Here is a 21,376-nt window from a genome sequence, read left to right as displayed (position 1 = left end):
TTTTTTAAAAAATTCTTTTTAATGTTTATTTATTTTTGAGACAGAGACAGAGCATGAACGGGGGAGGGTCAGAGCGAGAAGGAGACACAGAATCCGAAGCAGGCTGCAGGCTCCGAGCTGTCAGCACAGAGCCTGATGCGGGGCTCAAACTCACGGACCGCGAGATCATGACTTGAGCCGAAGTCGGACGCTTAACCAACTGAGCCACCCAGGCGCCCCAAGATCCTTTATATTTTCTTTTTGGTAAGTTTGGCTATGGTTTCCTCAATTTTATTATTTTTTTTCACAGAACCAGCTCAATGTGTCATTGATTTGTTCTATTGTTGTTTTGTTTGTTTTAGTTTCTATATCATTATATCTACCATAATCTTTATTATTATTTACTTTCTCCTGCTGGTTTAGGTTTCAAATATTGTTCTTTTTCTAATTCTTTTAAGTATGAAATTAGGTTGCATATTTGATATTTTTGTATTTTGCTTCTTGAGGTAGACCTGTATTGTGATATACTTCCCTCTTGTGACCACTTTTGCTGCATCCCAAAGGTTTTGCACCATTGTTTTTTTGTTTGTTTGTTTGTTTGTTTGTTTCCATGTGATTTTTACATTTCTTCTTTAGTTTCCTGGTGAAGTCACTGACTTTTTAGGAACATGTTGTTTAACTTCCATGTATTTGGTCTTCCCATTTTTGTTTTCATGTCGTTGACTTTAAATTTCATAGTGTTGTATTGGAAAAAATACATAATATGATTTCAATATTTTTGTACTTGTTAAGGCACAATTTGTGACCCAGTATGTGATCTATTCTGGAGAATGTTCCATGTGCACTCAAAAAGAATCTGTCTTCTGCTGCTTTAGGATGGAATGTCCTGAGAGTATCTGTTAAATCCATGATTTCCAGGGTGTCATTCAAAGCCATGGTTTCCTTGTTGATTTTCACTTTAGATGATCTCTTAATTGATGTAAAAAGCATGTAAAATCCCTTACTATTATTTATTATTTATTTATTTATTTATTTATATTTTGAGAGAGAGAGTATGTGTGTGTGAGCAAGAGAGGGGCATAAGGAGAGCGAGAGAAAGATTCTTAAGCAGTATTTGGAAAGACCACAAATACATGAAGGTTAAAGCAGGCTCTGCACTGAGCATGGAGACTGATGTGGGCTTGATCCCACAACGCTGTCATCATGACCTGAGCCAAAATCAAGAGTATGATGCTCAATTGACTAAGCCACTCAGGTGCTACTCAATTAATTATTTTATGGTTGTTACTAATTGCTTTATACATTTGGGTTATTCTCTGTTGGGTGTATAAGTATTTACAATTGCTAGACCTTGCTGGGATGTTCTGTTTATTATGATATAGTGCCTTTCTTCATCTCTTGTTACAGTCCTTTGCTTAAAGTCTAGTTTTCCTGATATAAGTATTCTACTCCAGCTTTCTTTTTAAAACCATTTACAAGATAAATGTATCTCCATCCCTCATTTTTAAATTTACCTTTTAGATAGTTAATATACAGTGCAATATTGGTTTCAGAAGTAGAATTCAGTTATCACTTTCATACAACACCCAGTGCTCATCACAACAAGTAATCTCCCTAATACCCATCATCCATCTAGCCCATCTCCCAATCACCACCCTCCACCAACCCTCAGTTTGTTGTCGACCATTAAGAGTCTCTTGTGGTTTGCTTCCCTTCTTATCTTTCCCCCAACTTCCCATATGTTCATCTATTTTGTTTCTTAAATTCCACATATGAGTGAAATATATATTTGCCTTTCCCCGATTGCCTTACTTTGTTTACCATATAAATCCATCCACGTGGCAAATGGCAGGGGTTTTTAATGACTGCATAATATTCCACTGTGTATATGCACCATATGTTCTTTATCCACTAGCAGTTGATGCACATTTGGGCTTTCTACATAGTTTGGCTATTGTTGATAATGGTGCTCTATACATTGGAGTGTATGCACATCCCTTTGAATCTGTATTTTTGCATCCTTTAGGTAAAAACCTAATAGTGCAATTGGTAGGTCATACAGTAGTTCTATTTTTTTTTATTAAGGATAATCCATACTGTTCTCCAGAGTGGTTGTGCCAGTTTGAATTCCCAGCAGCAGTGTAAGAGGGTTCCCCTTTCTCTGCCTCCTCACCAATGCCTGTTGTTTCTTGTGCTCTTAATTTTAGCCATTCTGACAAGTGTGAGCTGGTATCTCACCATGGCTTTGATTTGTATTTACCTGAAATGAGTGATGTTGAGTATCTTTTCATGTTTGTGTTAGCCATCTGGATGTCTTCTTTGGTAAAATGCCTATTCATGTCTTCTGCCCATTTCTTAACTGGATTGTTTGCTTTTTGGATTATGAGTTTGATAGCTTCTTTATAGATTTTGTATACTAACCCTTTATCATATACTAACAATTATAAGATATTTATCTTCTCCCATTCCACAGGATGCTTTTAATTTTGTTTATTGTTTCCTTCCTTGTGCAGAAGCTTTTTATCTCAATAAAGTCCAATATTCATGTTTGCTTTGTGATGTATCTAGTAAGAATTGCTCCAGCCAAAGTCAAAGAGGTTGCTACCTATGTTCTCCTCTAGGAATTTGATGGTTTATTGTCTCATATTTTAGTCTTTCTTCCACTTGAATTTACTTTCTGTACGGTGTAAGAAACTGGTCCAGTTTAATTCTTTCACATGTCACCATCCAGTTTTCTCAACACCATTTGTTGAAGAGACCACAAAAGACCCCAAATAGCTAATGCAATCCTGAGAAAACAAAACTGGAGGTATCACGATTACAGATTTCAAGCTATATTACAAAGCTATCATCATCAAGAAAGTATGCTACTGGCACAGAAATGGACACATAGATGAATGGAACAGAACAGAAAACCCAGGAATTGACCTCATCTTCAACTCACCTTCAACTCATCTTCAACAAAGAACAAAAGAGGAACTATCCCTTCACTTTAAGTCTGCAGAAGTCTTGAGACCTAAAATGAGTTTCCTGTCAGCAGCACATAGGTGAAGTGTGTTTTTTTTCACCCATTTTGACATGCTGTCTTTTAATTGGAGCATTTAGATTATTTACATTCAAAGTAATTATTGCTAAATATGAACTTATTGAAATCGTATTACTTTTTTGACATTGTTTCTTGAGATTTTTCTCTGATCCATTCTTGTATTTGTCACTTTTGATCTTTCCTTCCCACTGAAAGATTCCCCTTAATATTATGTGTAGGGCTAGTTTAGTGGTCTGAGCTCCTTTAGTTTTTGTTTGGGGAGCTCTTTATGTATCCTTCTATTCTGAATGATAGCCTTGCTGGATAAAGTATTGTTGGCTGTAGAATTTTCCCATTAAAAACTTTGAATATACCATGCCACTCCCTTCTGGTTTGTCAAGTTTCTGTTGAGAAATTTCCACCTAGCCTTATGGGTCTTCTTTTGTTGTGCTGCTTTTAATATTTTTTCCTTTATCACTAAGTTTTGTATCTATAATTACAACATGTCTTGTTTGCTTTTTATTTTTTTATTTTTTTATTTTAATGAAGGTCCCCTGTGCTTCCTAGATCTGATGTATTTTTCCTTCACCAGACTAGGAAAGTTTTCAGCTATTATTTCCTTAAATAAATTTTCTGCCCTTTTTTCTCTATCTTCTTATTCTGGGACTCCTACAATATGAATGTTGTTATCTTGCTCAAGTCACAGCATTCCCAGAGTCTATCCCATGTTCTATAATTCCTCCTTCTCTCTTTTGTTCAGCATCATTACTCTCCATTATTTTGTCTTTTGATTACTATTTTTTCCTCTGTTTCTTCCAGCCCTATGTTCATTGCATCAAGCCAGTTTCTATCATCATTTAGTCTATTCTTCATTTCTGATTGATTCTTTTAAAACTCTGTTTACTCTGTGGTGAGGGTCTCACTGATGTCTTCTTTTTTCAAGCCCAGTGAGTGTCATTCTGATTGCTGCTTTAAATTCTTCATCACACATGTTACTTATACCTATTTTACTTATATCTCTGACTGTGCCTATTTTTTTTTTTTTTTTTATTTGGGAGAAATTCCTCTGCCGTGGCATTCTGTCTCAGTGTCTTCATTCTTCTCTGTGTTAGAAAAACCACTTATGTTTTTGAGTCTTGAATGTATTGGCTTTATATACAAGAGGTCATGGAGTGCCCAAGGCCTCATGCCTCAGGTAGTGTCTGTGTTTTGTGCTGCATGCACTCTGCTGTTGTGTTTTGGCTGTTCTTTCCTTCAGACCAGTCATCTACAAAGGCTTTCTTGGCCTGTGGTGGGTAATGTTTGGTTCCTGGCCTGAATGTGGTGAGTGTTAACTAGGTGTGTTCTGGTCTGCTTGTGAAATGAGATCTTAAAGCTCCTCCACCAGAACATAGTCCCTGCAGAATTTTCTGGTCAGGAATGTGCTGTGAGCGGTATGTAGTGCTGGTCCTCTAAAGAAGGCACCAGCCTTGTTTAGACTGAGACAAGATTTGACCAGGAAGTCAGGGGGTGGGGGTGAGGCTTTGTGTAAGTGAGTTAGGTAGCCAGTGTTGGTGATTCACTGCTTCCCACAGTTGGCTCTGTATTTATGCTGAAGGGTGGTGTAGGGAAATGGCAGCAGCAACTCCTTTGTTCCTGGAGAGGCATCTGTCTGAACACTGCTTCTCAAGGAGGTTCTCAGAGAAGAGTGAATAATCTCCCCACTGTGTGCCCTAGGGATTCATTAAGATTGCTATTTGCCTCTGGGTTGTTTGCATGCCCTCTCTCCAGGAGCAACATAGTGCCCTCAAGTTTCTATTCCAGCCAAGCCCTTTGACCTTTAAAACTCCAGGCTTTAAGTATTGTTGTTTGCAAGAACTCATAAAATTCAGCCCCTCTTATTTTCTAAGCCAAAGGCCTTCAGGGTATATTTTCTTTGTATGTTCCCCTGAGTGCTCTACTCCCTCCTCCTTCTCAGCAAACATGGCCACCTCCCCTGTGAGGCACTCAGGATCCATTTCTCCCTGAAAGCATTTATCTGCACTTCTTACCTTCTTTGATGTGGACTCTTCTCTGCCTTTAGTTATAGGGTTTGTTCTGTCAGTCTAAGGTCTACTCCCAGGATATTTATGATGATTTAATAGTGATCTAGTTGTGTTCATGGGAGAAGATGAACCTCTGGTCCTCCTACTCTGTCACCATCTTCCTCTACCACCCAAAAATATAAAGATTTTTCAAAACAAACAGTTGGGGGAATTTATTGTCCCTAGAGTTCCCAATAAGAAATACTAAAGTATTCTCTTCAAGCTGAAAAGAAAGGTTGGAAATCTAACATCATAAAAACATATTAAAGTATAAAACTCTCCAGTGTAGGTAAATGTGTAGTCAGTGGAGATCATCTAATATTATAATGCTGACACATAATCATTCTCAAATGTACTTTAAATGTTGAAAAACTGAACTATTGAAATAACTATACAATAATTTGTTATTCAATACACAATATAAAACAACATAAATTTCAACATTGATAATCTAAAATGTGAGAAGGAGGAGAAGTAAAAGTATAGAGATTCTATATGCTAATGAAAGAAAGTGGTTATTGACTTTTCTTTGTTTATATATGTATATATACACCACATCTTCTATGTAGATCCAGTAATCAATGGACACGTGTTGCTTCCATATCTTGGCTATTGTAATTAATGCTGGAATGAACATAGCAGGGCATGTATCTCTTTGAATTGATGTTTTTTTCTTTTTATTTTCTGTGAGTAAATAATCAGAAATGAATTTGTTGGATTGAATGGTAGTGTTATTTGTAAATTTTTTTTGTCATCTCTATGTCATCTTTGGACAAAAAAGCCTATTCATATCTTCTTATTTTTTAATCAGATTTTTTTGGTGTTATGTTGTATACTAAGTGAAATAAGTAGGCTTGGAAAGACAGATGCTATATAACTTCACTTACATGTGAACTTTTAAAAAGAAAATAAATAAATAGATAAAAATATACAGACTCTTAAATACATATAATAAAGTGATGGTTGCCAGAATGAAGGTGAGGAAGGATGGGAAAATTAGGTAAAAGAGATTAAAATATGGAAACTTTTAGTTATATAATAAATAAGCTATTGAGATGCAAAGTACAAGATAGATAATATATTCAATAGTATTGTAGTAATGTACGGTGACAGGTGGTGACTACACTTATTCTGATGAGTGGTGAGTAATGTTGAATACTATGTGTTACTCCTGAACCAAATATAACACTGTATGTTAGTTATTCTGGAAGTTGAAACAAACAAACAAACAAACACATAATAATACTAAATAAAAAATAATAACAAAAATCCACAGAGAGAAAGAGGGAAGTGGAGTAGGAGAATTCTGAATTCACCTCATCCACAGACACACTGAGAAAACAAGCTACACTCATGCCAGTAACTAAAAAATGACCTAAATACTGGCTAGAACAGACTTAAAGCTAATGAGAGAGGTAAGGCCACATCAAAAATGGCATGAGTGGAGACATAGTTGAGAATCAAACCCCCAGTGTCACAATAATAAATGAGAGGGAGATCACAAGCATGGAGAGACACGATGATCAGTGTCTGCACTGGGAAGAGGAGTTCTCAGGACATCTGGCTTTGGAAAATCAGTGAGGCTTAATTCTAAGAGATTTAAAAATTAGCAGGCTTAACTCCAGGAGAGCCAGAGGGTGATAGGAAATCAAATCCTGGCCTTATGCATATATAAATATTTATTTATTATATATATTCACATATATATTATAAACTATATTATTATATTATATATTATATATATTATATTATATTATATTATATTATAATACTATATGTTATATAATATTATATAACATATGTATTTACATATATGTAATATATAATGGACTTTAATATATATAATGGAACTATATATATTAATTAATTTATATATGTGTGTATATATATGTACATATTATATATATATATATATACACACATATATATAATGGAATATTACTCAGCAATAAGAAAAAATAAAACCTTGCCACTTGCAATGATGTGAATGGAGACAGAGTATATTATGCCAAGCGAAATGAGTCCGTCAGGGAAAGACAAACATCATAGGATTTCACTCATATGTGGAATTTAAGAAACAAAGGGAATGAGAAAAGGGGGAAAAAAAGAGTGAGAGAGGCAAAGAAACTGACTTTAACTATAGAAAGCAAACTACTGGTTTCCAGAGGAGAGTTGGGAGCAGGGGGGTGGGAGGGCGTCAAAATATGAGATGTGTATTAAGGAGTGCACTTGTTGTGATGAGCACTGGGTGATGTATGGAATTGTTGAATCACTGTATTGTACATGTGAATCTAATATTACATTGTATGTTAACTAACTGGAATTTAAATAAAAACTTTAAGAATTTAGAATAAAATTATTTCTAGTCACTATGTAGTTCTTCATTTTGGGGATGTCAGTAATTGGATGTTCATACATTTTCTTTGTTGGTATCTTGTTTATCTGATTCTTATGATGTGGTTTTGTAACATGGACTTTTGAGAAAGTGGTATGTGACTCTCGGGAAATAATTTTGGTTTTAATTTCCCTTGCCAAAATAATGGAAGATAATAATGAAAAGCCAATAAACAGATAAAGGTACAGCAGCACATCTACATAGAATCCTCCAGTAAATTTTAGAGAATAATTGTTGCCACATAAAAGAACTTGGTGCATCAGAAAAATAAAATAAAACAAACCAAGGAAAATGAAGTGCGAATAAAAGAACCCAAGTGCTCTTACAGAAAATAAAAATATACCACATGTAATGCAAATTAAGTTAAGGTGTAGTTTCTCATCACAGGGGCAGGTTTCTACAAGATCTTAGAGAAATGCCATGATTCATTTGAAAGGACTTTTTAATCTAAAACCTTATACCTAACCAAGATCAAGTGTAAGGACAATATAAATAAAATGTGTGATTCTTAGAATGGCTGAACCATTTTACAATATCACCACCTATGTATGAGATTTCCAGCTGTTGCACACTCACATCATCAACTGGAATTGTCAGTATATTGCATTTTAATCATGGTCTCTTATGTAACCTTAAATTTGCAGTTCTGTAACAGTTATTAATAGTGAGTATCTTCATGGTCTTAATTATCATTTATTTACTTAGTAAAATATCCATATAGGTTTTAATTGTATAGTTTATTTTCTTCCTCTTGAATATTGAATAATTTTTATGTACTCTCAATACAAGCTTATTGCTAGAATTTGATGTGTAAATGCTTTCTTCCACTGTAGATTGTACTTTCATTGTTTGTCTTCCACAGATATTTATTATGTTTTTCTTAGATTTATTTATTTATTTATTTATTTATCTATTTATTTATTTGCAAAAAGGGTTTTCTTTGCAGGAGAGTGGGGCTCTAATGAAACAATCCAGATCCCATATCAACGTCCCACTCCTTTGACTTCTTCTTGTCATCTCTCTTCTCCACTGCTGTGGCTGTGTTGGAACCATCAGCAGGAGCTGCAGATCCTGGAGCAGCAGAGACAGTCACAGTCCCACCAGTGAGCATGCTGACCACCAGCTTGACACTCCCCCTGGGCAGTGACATTTTCAATATTTTTTTTTTTCCATTCAGCTCGCTGATGACTTTGTTGAGCCGGTCGTCATCCACCTTGATGTCGACACTATCCAGAATCTTCTTGATGTATTTGGCACTGAGGGAGGCATTGTCTCTGAGGGAGGCCAGCAGGTAGGAGGTGATGTAACACATCTTGGGTTGGAAGATCCTCAGGCTTGCAACCTTGGCAGCATTAGGGTTGGACCAAGCCTTTATTCTTTTTTTTGGGGGGGGAGTCACTTTTAGATACATGACAATATGGAAGTGAAGGTACAGAGATCTAGTGTATACATCTTAAAGACATACAGGAAAAACTTTCCTCATTAGCATCGTCCCTACTAAATTTGGTACATTGTTTACTATTGATAACCTATATCCACACATCATGATCACACAAAGTCTGTGTTTTACAATGTGGTTCATTGTTGCTAGTGTAACCATTCTTATAGAATCATATCGATTAACTTCCCTGCCCTAAAAATTCACCCATTAAATCAGCATTGTCCCTCTACTCCTCATAAAGTCAGTCCCTAGCAAACACTAATCATTTTTAATATGTCCATAATTGTGCCTTTTCAAAAATCTGTTGTAGTTGGAATTATATACTATGTAGGCTTTACAGATTGGCTTATTTCATTTAGCAATATAAGCAGAAATGTTTAATTTCAATGAAGTCCTGCTTGTGAATTATTTATTTCAAAATTTGTGTTTTTGGTGTTGTTATATAAGTGTTTTTAAATTTTTGATAAATCTTGTGTGTGTGTGTGTGTGTGTGTGTGTGTGTGTTTTATTTAAATTCAAGTTGGTTAACATACAGTGTAGTCCCAGTGATTCATCTCTTACATATGGCACCCAGTGCACATCCTGAAAAGTACCCTCCTTAATGCCCACCACACATTTAACCCATCTCTCCACCCACCTCCCCATCAGCAGCCCTCAGTTTGTTTTCTGCATTGAAGAGTCTCATGGTTTGCCTCCCTATTGCTTTTTATCTTATTTTTCCTTCTCTTTTCCTCTGTTCATCTGTTGAGTTCCTCAAATTCTGCATATGAGTGAAGTCATATGATGTTTGTCTTTTTCTGATATATTTTGCTTCGCATAATACCCTCTGGTTCCATCCATGTTGTTGCAAATGGCAAGATTTTGTTCCTTTTCATTGCTGAGTACTATTCCATTGTATATATAAACACATCTTCTTTTCCCATTCACCAGTCAATGGACATTTGGGCTCTTTCCTTAATTTGGCTATTGTTTATAGCGCTGCTATAAACACTGGGGTGCATGGGCCTCTTCAAAACAACATTTTTGTATCCTCTGTATAAATGCCTAGTAATGCAATTGCTGGGTCCTAGGATGGTTCTATTTTTAATTTTTGAGGAACCTCCATACCGTTTTCCAGAGTGGCTGCACCAGTTTGTATTCCCATCAACAGTGCTACATGGTTCCCCTTTCTCCACATCCTCATGAACATCTGTATTTTCCTGAGTTGTTCATTTTAGACATTCTGACAGGTATGAGGTGGTATCTAATTGTGGTTTTGATTTGTATTTCACTGATGTTTAGTGATGTTGAGCATCTTTTCATGTGTCTGTTAGCCATCTGGATGTCTTCTTTGGAAAAGTGTCTATTCATGTCTTCTCTCCATTTTTTAACTGGGTTATTTGTGTTTGGGGTGTTGAGTTTGATAAGTTCTTTATAGATTTTGAATACTTTCCCTTTATCTGATATGTCACTTGCAAATATTTTCTCCCATTATGTAGGCTGCCTTTTAGTTATGTTGACTGTTCCCTTCACCATGCAGAAGCTTTTAATCTTGATGAGGTCCCAATAGTTCATTTTTGCTTTTGTTTTCCTTGCCTCTGGAGACATATCAGGTAAGAAGCTGCTGTGGTCTCAGCCTAAGTGGTTGTTGCCTGTTTTCTCCTGTAGGATTTTGATGGTTTACTGTCTCACATTTAGACCTTTCACCCATTTCGAATTTATTTTTGTGTATGTAAGAAAGTGGTCCAGTTTCATTCTTCTGCATGTCACTGTCCAGTTCTCCCATCACCATTTGTGAAGCGACTTTTTTTCCACCTGATACTCTTTCCTGCTTTGTTGAAGAGTAGTTGGCTATATATTTGCGGGCCCATTTCTGGATTCTCTATTCTGCTCCATTGATGTATGTGTCTGTTTTGTGCCAGTACCATACTGTCTTCATAATTACAGCGTTGTAATATAGCTTAAAGTCCAGAATTGAGATGCCTCCAGCTTTGGTTTTCTTTTGCAACATTACTTTGGTTATTCAGGGTCTTTTGTAGTTCCATAAAAATTTCAAGATTGTTTGTTCTAGTTCTGTGAAGAATGCTGTTGTTATTTTGATAAGGATTGCATTGAATGTGTAGATTGCTTTGAGTAATATAGATATTTTAACAGTATTTGTTCTTCCAATCCATGAGCATGGAATGTTTTCCCATTTGTGTGTGTGTGTGTGTCTTCTCCAATTATTTTCATAAGCTTTCTATAGTTTTCAGTATACATATCTTTTACCTTTTTGGTTAGGTTTATGCCTACGTATCTTATGGGTTTGGGTGCAATTGTAAATGGGATTGATTCCTTGGTATCTCTTTCTGCTGCTTCATTACTGACGTATACAAATGCAACCGATTTCTGTACATTGATTTTATATCCTGTGACTTCGCTGAATTCATGGATCAGTTCTACAGTTTTCTGGTGTAGTCTTTCAGGTTTCCACATTGAGTAACATGTCATTGTGAAGAGTGAAAGCTTGACTTCTTCCTTGCCAAATTGGATGACTCTATTTCATTTTGGTGTCTGCTAACGTTAGGGCTTCCAGTACTATGATGAACAACAGTGGTAAGAGTGGATATCCCTGTCATATTCCCGATAGTCTTGTTTTTTAATTCCTTTTCATATATTGTATTTTTGGTGTCCCTTCTGAACACTGTGTCAAATTTCTGATTGCTAAAGTTTTATTTGTGTTTACTTCTAAAAGTTTTATAATTTATAATTTATTTTTAAAGTTAATTTTTATGGACACCATGAGGTTTAGGTCATGCTTCCTTTTATTGTATTGGATACTCATGTGTTCTAACACCAGTTTCCAAAATCCTGTCCCTGCTTCAGTCAATTGTTTTTATATGTATCTTTAAAAAAAATCAGATGGGCACATTTTTAAGGCTCTATTTCTTAACTCTCTACATTTTCTCATTGATCGATCTATTTATCATTTTATTAATAGCATGAAATTTTAATTATTGTACCTTCATAATAAGTCTTGAAATTGACCATACTTATTCATCAAAATTCTTGTTTTTCTAAATTATTTGGTCTATAGTAGTTTCTTGGCCCAACCCATATAAACTTTATCATCAGTTTGTTTAGATCTACAAAAATCCAGTAGTATTTTAAATAGAATTCTGCTAAAGGTACAGATCAATAAGAATTGATATCTTTATTACATTGTTTCTTGTTCTCTGTGAACATGATATGAGTTTCCATTTAGTAACTCCTCTGATGTCTTCTATTAACATATTGAAGTCTGTATCATGCAGATTATGTACATACCATATTTAGATGTTCACCTAATATTTTATTTACCTCTGGTGTTATTGTTAATTGTGTTGTCTTGGCTTCCAAATTTATATTCCTAGCACATAGAAATATGGTGTGTTTTTATGTTTTGATTATATATTCTGGGACCTTGCTAAACTGACTCATTAAATGAAAGAGTTTTTCTCTTGGAGTACATTTCTTAGATTTTTTTTAATTGAAAATCATGCTTTCTATAAGTAGGGGCATTTTAAGTTCTTTCTTTATATCTCTATGGATTTTGTTATGTTTCTTGTCTTACAATGGCCAAGAGTTATAGTAGAAAGTTGTACAGAAGTTGTGTGTATTAACACCCTTGCCTTTGAATCTATTCTAGGGAGAAAGCATTCAATGTCCCATTTAAAAAAAATAAATGTTTTTTTTTTTTTTTTTAATTTTTGAGAGAGAAACAGAGTATCAGTGGGGGAGGGGCAGAAAGAGAGAGGGAGACACAGGATCTGAAACACGCTCCAGGCTCTGAGCTGTCAGCACAGAATCCGATGCAGAGTTCAAACCTATGGACTGCGAGATCATTACCTGAGCTGAAGTTGGATGCCCAACCTACTGAGCCACCCAGTCGCCCTTCGATGTCCCATTTTTAAACCTGATGGTAACTGAAGGTTTTGTGTAGATGATCTTTATTATCTTGTGTATGCTGATAGAGTTGATTTGCTAATGTTTTGTTGAGGATTTTTGGTTCAACATTTTTTAAACTTATTGTTTGTTTACTTTTATGATGCTGCTTTTGTGGAGTTTTGGTATTCAAAGACAACAAGTGAGTGTCAAATCACGTCCAAGTTTCACATTTTTCTGACTTACTCTTTATCCACTAGTATAAAAGAGCTCTCTGATTATAAGGTATCCATGATTCCTATGGACCAGTGGATAATGCAGGATGATATTCCTATATTAAGGTCAACTGTGCCATATAGGATCACAAAATTGTAACAGTAATGTATCATATTCACACATCTCAGAGATTAGGACATAGAAAGTTGAGGGAGCTTTTTTTTATAATTTGTTTCCACATCTATATACATTAACTGTAGGAGTTTTGACAACACTGAGTCCTTCTTTGCCTCTCCAGTTGTTTATGCCCATGCAATGACCTCCTTGGCTATGTGTTCTAGGCCCATGGAGGATATGCTCTAAATGTGATATGGACTTGTTCTAATGTTTCCTAAAGTTGTGTACAGAAGGCTCCACTTCAAAAAAGTTTTTTTTAATGTTTATTTATTTTTGAGACAGAGAGACAGACAGAGAGGTGCAAAGAGAGAGGGAGACACAGAACTTGAAGCAGGTTCCAGGCTCTGAGCTGTTCAGCACAGAGCCTGACATGGAGCCTGACATGGAGCTCAATCTCACAGACAAATGGACCATGAGATCATGACCTGAGCTGAAGTCAGCAGCCCAACCAACTGAGCCACCCAGGCACCCCCAGAAGGCTCCACTTCAGCTATCTACCAGAGATGGCTGGTGCACAGAAAGCGCCACTTTAGGCAACTAATAGAGGTGACTGATGCACAGAAGACCCCACTCACTTTGGGTAACTAGCATAGATCCTCTGGTGTACGGATGATGCCACTTTAGATAACTACCTGTAACCTCACCACCATACCCCCCACTTCATAAAAGTTGAGTATTAAGGTCCAAACTTGATAGAGAATACCTTGGGGAATGGAGTTGGAAAATAGTTGGGTACCACCTGGATCATCTGTTCACCCAGTTGATTACCAGGTCAGTAGTTACCCTGAATAAAGCTCTGTGTAAATTATATGGAGTGACTTGCTTCATTTTTCAGTCTTAAAGTGACTTATCAGTCTGTGGGATACTTTTTGGACCCACCTCTACCTTCTAACAATGAACCTTTTACAATCTGCCACAAATCAGTATTTTACATTTTAAGTTCAGGTAGAAATTTTACCATCACAAAAGTTTTGTTTGTTTGTTTATTTGTTTTACATTCCTCTCTTTAAGTGCTTTCATCTATTTAAAAAAAAAACCTACAACTACTATAAACTGCATGGGACAAATTATACCTTTTGTAATTTATCATCAAACATATTTTCAAGAACCCAAGCAAGAATAATTTATTTATCATTATTTTTACCCTTTGTTCTTCCTGATATTCCAAACCTCTTTTTTTTTTTATCATTCACCACCTATCTGAAATAATTTTTTGAAGGAGTTGTTTTAAAAAATATCTGTTGATGATGAATTCCCTTAGTTTTGCTCTATCTGGGTATGCCTTTATTACATTTTTATTCCTGAAGGATAAAGTCACTGGGTAGAGAATTCTGGGTTAACCACTGTTTTTTGTTTTTTGTTTTTTGTTTTTTGTTTTTTTCAGCACTATGAGCATTTTGTTTCACCTCCTTCTGTGTTCCACATTTTCAGATGAAAATCCATAATCATTTGACATGTATACATAAACAATGTGTCATTCTTTTCTGATTGCTTTACAGATTTGTCATTGTTTTTCATTTTTAACAGTTTGACTATGCTGTGATTAGGCATGTATATGTTTGGGTTTATTCTAGTTAAGTCTTTGTTAGCCTTTGGAATTTGTAAGTTTATGTTGTTTTGCCAATTTGTGATGCTTTCAGCTACAATTTCTTTTAGTGACTTTTCTGCCTGAGTTCTATCCTCTCCTTTTGGGACCCCAGTGACAAGATAATTGATTTTTTTCTTTGTTATTTATCCATAAATCCCCTGAGAGTCTGTCATTTCATTTACCAATATTTGCTATTAATATTGTTCAGTTTGAATAGTTTTGAGTGAACTACCTTATAGTTCTGATTCTTTCCTCTATGGTCTTCATTCTCTTTGAGTTCACCTAATTAATATATAATTTCAATTTTAAATTTATTTTTTTTAATCAGGAAAGAGAGCACGTGAGAAGGGGACTGAGGCAGAGAGATAGAAAGAGAGAGAGAGAGAGAGAGAGAGAGAGAGAAACTTAAGCAACCTCCAAGCTCAGTGTAGACTGTGGGATCATGACCTAAAGTGAAGCCAAAAGTTGGACACTCAACAAACTGAGCCACCCAGGCACCCCTCATTTCATTTTTTAGTCTAAAATTTCAATGTTTCTGTCTTTGTTTGTCTATATATTTATGTGTCCTTTATCTTAGTATGTGTTGAATGTTACTCAGTGAATCGTTTTTATAATAGCTGCTTTAAAGCCTATAAAAATTCAATAATTGGCACTTTGGCATTGACATCATATAATTGTTTTTTCTATAGCAAGTTGAAAATTTCTTGTTTCTTTACATGCCAAGTAATTTTGGAGTGATCGTGGAAATTTTGTATAGTTTATGATGAGTCTGTAGGTATTGTTTAAATAATACAGAAAATGCTGACTTTTCTTTTTTCTCTTTATTGTTTAGCATAAATCATCCCATATATGCTTATGGTACAAGTTTTAACTAGCTGCTTCTGTTTTGGTTTAGTTGTCTTCCACTTTCAGACTTTTTGCAGTTCTACTTAGATATGTCCATATGTGCATGACCCAGTGAGAAGTCTACAAACTTATGGTAGTCTATCAGTTAAGTTCAGTTTTAAGTCTTAAGTGCTCTTTATGATCATATGAATGGATGTGAAACTTCATGGCATTACTTAACTGAATCTCACTGGCTCCAGAATCTTTCTGGTAAATTTCATTCCTTGGGCCTCCCCTTTTCTGCCTTGTTCCCAGAAAACTAGGAATTTAGTTGTCACATTTTGCATGTACTTCTTGGTAATACACTATGTTCTTGGCAAAACTGAACAGGAAGAAAAGATATGGGGATCTCCACAACCATTTATGAACACAGTCCCTCTGCTGAAGAAAACGGCCCCTGAAGGTCCCCACTCTGCACTCTTGTAGAGTTATAGGGAAGTGAATAATGGTACCAAATAGAGAGAAAAATTAGAGAAGATTCTGAATTTTGCTGAAATATTAGGAATTCCCTTTTCTTGTCTTTGAGGAAGAACTAGAAAGATTTTCCTAGATCTCCTGTAAATGCACTGGTACCCATTTATAGATTTTGGTTGACTTACTTCGAGGACAGGAAAATGGAGCAACAGTGAAAAACTTACCTCTGATTCATTGTTAGTTCAAATTCTGGTCTTCTTCCCCAAATTGTACTGCTACTGTTTACTTTTTAGAATCATCAACTGTCTCTTCCTTGCCTTCCATACTTATTCAAAAGCTGCATTTATTGGGAGTGACTGAGTGGAATGTGCTTGTGCTGTTATAACTTGCATTGGGTGTGGAAAAATGTAAGTGAAGCCGAATGCACCATGGGCTGTGCTACATCAATATTCTCTTTTCTATTCCTACTCAAACTTTCTCTAGTGTAAGTTTAAGCATATCCTGGCAAGTAAGTGAACAACAGTATGACAGTCGAATTCAGATTTTCAAAAACTTTATTCCAAAACTAGAAAGGTCAGTTGCTTAGGTGTTGCATGCCAATATTATATTCCAACTTTGTTTCTTCTCCTGGGGCACAACAGATAACCAGCCTTCCTTTTCCCATTAGTTGGAATAATCAATACTTGTTTTCAAGATAAAAAACCATAAAATCCCCCTGTGGGATGTCTCATGGTAGGATTTAATGAAGATAGCAGAAATGATATTCAGAAAGGCCACTGAGGCACTAAATGCCAATAGTAGGTTAATAACTCTGACTATCAAGGATGATGTGAAAAAGTCTGTAGAACGGTTTGATCAATGTCAGGATCACTAATAGATGTGTGGAAACAAATTTTTGAATGCTTCCTCTTTTGTGGCATATATAAATAAAAATGTTGTAAAAATTAACCTTTATATCCTCATTTAACCTATCATTTTGTATGAATGTGAAGATAATGGTTATATTTTTCAAACATCTTATAGTGAAATGCCACACAAATGAAATGATCAAAGAACAGTAATATAGGCATTATCATTTTTTTAAAAATCACACATTGTGTTATTTCATTAGCTATATGTCTCTCATAATAAAATGTGTATGTTATTCCATATATGTATGTGTCGAAGTTTTTATATCCATTCTAATGATAAATATCTAAGATGTTTACCCATCCCCCTGAAAAAAAAGATGTTTATGCCCCTCTCGAAATAATTCTCATACTAAACATTTTTGGTAATATCTTTTGTATCACATGCATTTTTTGCTATGTAAATACCAGGGAGTAGAACTGTTGCTTTACAATTAAGCATATGCTCAAACTTAGTAGATCCTAACATATATTATTCTCACTAGTAGAATATGAAAGTTGTTTCCTTTGCATCCTTGACAAATTCTAGCATCACCATTGATTTTAACTGTTTTGATGGAAATGTAATAGTTTTCCCATATGGTTTTTTTTTTTCTGAAGTTCTTTGAGGTATAAAAAGCTCAGTGCTGATGTTGAAACTGTTGGTGCCTTGTCCACATCCATCCATGTTCACCATTCTGCTACAAGATTATGACTTCTTACTGCAATCTTAGTGAATATCATTCTGAGAATTGCATCTAGTTCCAGGAACGTGCTTGTCCCATTGTTTGCAAAAAATTGGGACTCAGTGCTCCCAGGAAAAAGATTTCTACCAATGACAGACATTGTTGGTAATAAGTACTATATGCTCTTGCTAAATAAATGAAGAAATTCAGAGATTTTTGCTAAATCTTCTCCTGAAATTACCAGTGGGATTGAGTTTCAGTTCATATCACTGGTAATTTTTCATTAATGTATCCAAACCTGTTTTTCTTATGACTCTTAAATCAATTCCAAGCTCTACCACCTATGATTCTTTAGACAGGTCTCCAAATAAGTTACTTGCGCTTAAAATCTATTCTCAATGTCTGCCCTCTGGTGACACCAAAAGAAGATAATTTATCTTTGCATAAGTTTTTGACCATTTGTTTTTCATATTTTTAAAAACCATATTAAAACTTATGTTATATATATTTTCCCCTGGGTTTGCTGCAAATTTCTTATTAATTTGTAGAAATACTTTATAAATTTTAGATGTGACCTAGATCTGCTTTGTATTGCTTATAATATATAGTCACCCTTTGTCTATCGCTTTCTTTTGCATTTTTCTCCAAAGATGTATTATCATGAACATGAATTTTTAATTTGAATATAGCCGAGTTTCCACATATTTTCCTTTATATTTGATTTTAAAAAGTATCCCTTTACCTTAATTTCACACACAAAAAGATATTTTTCTAAATTAATCTTTAGGTTTTTACATTTAGATTCCATAATATACTTGGAATTGATTCCTTTGTATTGTATGAAGTATGATTATACCTCAGGGCTATAAAGGGCTTCTACTTTTTTTTGATATGCATCTCCAATTGTTTTGGGGCCATTGTATTTCAATCTGCTCCCTTCACATAGCTATTTCATTTTCGTCATAACCTATGTCAAATTCTGATTATTCATATTTCATTAACTGCTTTAATATTTAAAAAAAATTAATGTTTATTTTTGAGAGAGAGAGACACACACACAGAGTGCGAGCAGGGGAGGGGAAAAGAGAGAGGAAGACACAGAATCTGAAACAGTCTCCAGTCTTCGAGCTGTCAGCACAGAGCCCGACGTGGGGCTTGAACTCACGTACTGTGAAATCATGACCTGGGCTGAAGTCGGCCACTTAACCAACTGAGCCACCCAGGTGCCCCTGCTTTAATATATATATAAATGATACACCCTGTTAAGTTCTATAAGTATTTAAAATGCCTTGATAATCTCAGCCTGAACTCACACTTGGTCATATTCTTTGAAATTGTCCTGACTTTGTTTTTTGTTTTTTGTTTTTAACTGCAGTAAAAATTGTGTTATTTTTTTTTTTATCGATAATGGTACTCTAAAAGCAGTACTAGAAGATATGATTTCTATTTTATTTACATCAATATAAGCTAAATTCTTAAAACAATCTCTATTATTAAATACTTTAAGTCAGACTTCTTCCAACTATACTTTTATTTTTCTTTAGTATTTACTCTTTTAGGATTTAGTCACATATTTTGGCTTATTCCTAATTAAAGTATCCTAAATTACAAGTTAGTGAAGAAAATTTAAGTACACAAAGTACTATCAAGAAAGTTTACATCCAACGTGGAAGCAAATTTCTCCATGTTAATAAAGTTACTAAGATGTTAACAATTTTTAGCAGTGTATCCTATATAATTGAGTCCACACACTGCTGCTCTCAGGGAATGGTGAGGACATAATTTCATATAGATAGAAATACTCTTGAAAATCATGTTGTAATAATTTTATAGCTGATATTCTACTACCTCACATAGAGTTAATGTTTCCATTTAATTTGAAGTTAATAATATTAATGATGTTTTATTTATTGGTCATATCCATATTATTATAATTTATTGATTCATTTTAATTGATTGACCAACTGCCTAAACGGAATTTCCACAGTCCCCAAGTTCTACTCCAATTCCATTTTGGACCACATTTTTTCAATAGACCATCTTTTTATCTAGCACTAGTTATCTACTGGACAACTGGGTGTGGCTTCTTTCTCCAGAGCAATTTGAACATCCTTGTTTCTCAGACTATAAACTAAGGGATTAAGAATGGGTATGAGGACTGTGTAGAAAAGTGAGAAAATCTTGTTCAGACTGAATGTTGTTTCTGATGTTGGTGTCATGTACACCACAACCAGAGTTCCATAAAACAAACTCATCACAATCAAGTGGGATGAGCAGGTGAACACACCGAGAAGGCTCTGTGTCTCCCGGTAGAAGAAGAAATCCTTAAAATGGAGGACAGAATGCAACCGTATGAAAACAATGTCCAAAAGAATGGAGACAGGGATAGGAATGATGAAGCAAATGCTGCCCTTTCCACCATTGTAGTGTCTGTGCAGGAAAGCTTCACCAGTGGGAAGAAGTCACAAAATAAATGGTTGATGATGTGGGGACCACAGAAAGTTGAAGAGGTAAGCAAAACTAGCACGGCACCCACGAACAGAAAACCACCAGTCCACGAAGCAACTGCCAACTTGACACAAACTCTGTGGTCCGTAAGTACTGAGTATCTCAGGGGCCGACAGATGGCCAAATAGCAATCATAGGACATGACAGCCAGGAGGAAACACTCCACAGTGAGCAGAGCACCAACAACGTACAATTGCATCACACAGGCAGTAAAGTAGATAGTGACACCAGCAGCCAAAACCTCCCACAGCAACTGGGGAAAAATGCTGCTTAAGTATCCAACATCCACACAGGATAAATGGCACAGGAAAAAATACATTGGAGTATGAAGATGTGAACTTTTCTGGACAGCAAAGATCAGCAGCAGGTTACTAAACAGTGTGACCATATAAAGGCTGAGGAATAAAAAGAAAAGGATAGTTCCATTTTCTTCAAGGTCCCCAAAACCAAGCAGGATGACGTAAGTAACAGTGGACATATTTCTCTTTTTGTTTTCTTCCATCTAAGAGCTATAGATGAAAACAATTCTTGTATAATGAAATAACTTTACATGGCTTATTTCAAGGGGGGAGACTGTTGTTACATAGCCAGGGCTAAAACCTTGTCCAGTAAACTCCATGATGCTGTGACTTCCATCCCAGATTGTAGGATTATGTCCTCATTTCTAAATCTGCATGTCCAAATTAGCTAGAAGCCAGGAGAGTCTGGAGGAGGGGCTGAAGTGTTAGGGTCAGGCGTAAGGCAGGGTAAAGATAAGAGTCAGAGGCTAAAAAATTTTTAGCAAAGGCTTTATCGGGAACTAAGGTCTTGGGAGAAGTTCCGTGACTCAGGGAGAGAAAGAGAGAGAGGAGTCAGGGAAGTCGCGCCCAGGTGTGGTGGGGTGGGGTTTTTAAGCTGCCGCGGTTCTGGATTTAGGTCCAGGTGGGCCTTTGTCGCATCAGGTCATGCTGTCGCTTGGTGATTGGTTGACCTCCAATTCGTTCTGGCACACTACTAGGTGGGTTGCGCTGGCAAGATGGCCGTCCCCTCTACTGTGGTTCCAAGGACATCCTAACATGAAGGGGTGAACATGTGTTGGCAGTATGTATTGACTTTTTATTAATCTTGCTTATCTGTGATTCTCTGAATATTCCTTTGATAATTGTAGTTTCAGTTTGAATGTGGTGATACACGAAAGTTTTTCTCTTTCATAGTTGTTCCTAAAAGCAGTTTTATACTAAGGATAGTTAT

General features: G+C 35.6%; 2 protein-coding genes across 2 annotated transcripts; both read right to left on the bottom strand.

Moving 5' to 3' along the window:
• Positions 1–8,420: 8,420 nt before the first annotated feature.
• Positions 8,421–8,774, bottom strand: LOC109261458 (60S acidic ribosomal protein P2-like). Its single transcript, XM_053901386.1, has one exon. The coding sequence runs from the start codon at positions 8,772–8,774 to the stop codon at positions 8,421–8,423; it is 354 nt and encodes a 117-aa protein (XP_053757361.1).
• An 11,124-nt stretch (positions 8,775–19,898) lies between these two features.
• Positions 19,899–20,648, bottom strand: LOC109261457 (olfactory receptor 5A2-like). The gene has a single exon (XM_019440016.2). It carries the CDS (start codon positions 20,646–20,648, stop codon positions 19,899–19,901), a length of 750 nt encoding a protein of 249 aa, XP_019295561.1.
• Positions 20,649–21,376: the final 728 nt, after the last annotated feature.

This window comes from Panthera pardus, unplaced genomic scaffold, assembly GCF_024362965.1.
Source record: "Panthera pardus isolate Hobbes unplaced genomic scaffold, ASM2436296v1 HiC_scaffold_1, whole genome shotgun sequence".
NCBI lineage: Eukaryota > Metazoa > Chordata > Mammalia > Carnivora > Felidae > Panthera > Panthera pardus.
Note: the sequence above shows the minus strand (reverse complement) of the source record. Positions and strands in the feature narration are given on the sequence as shown.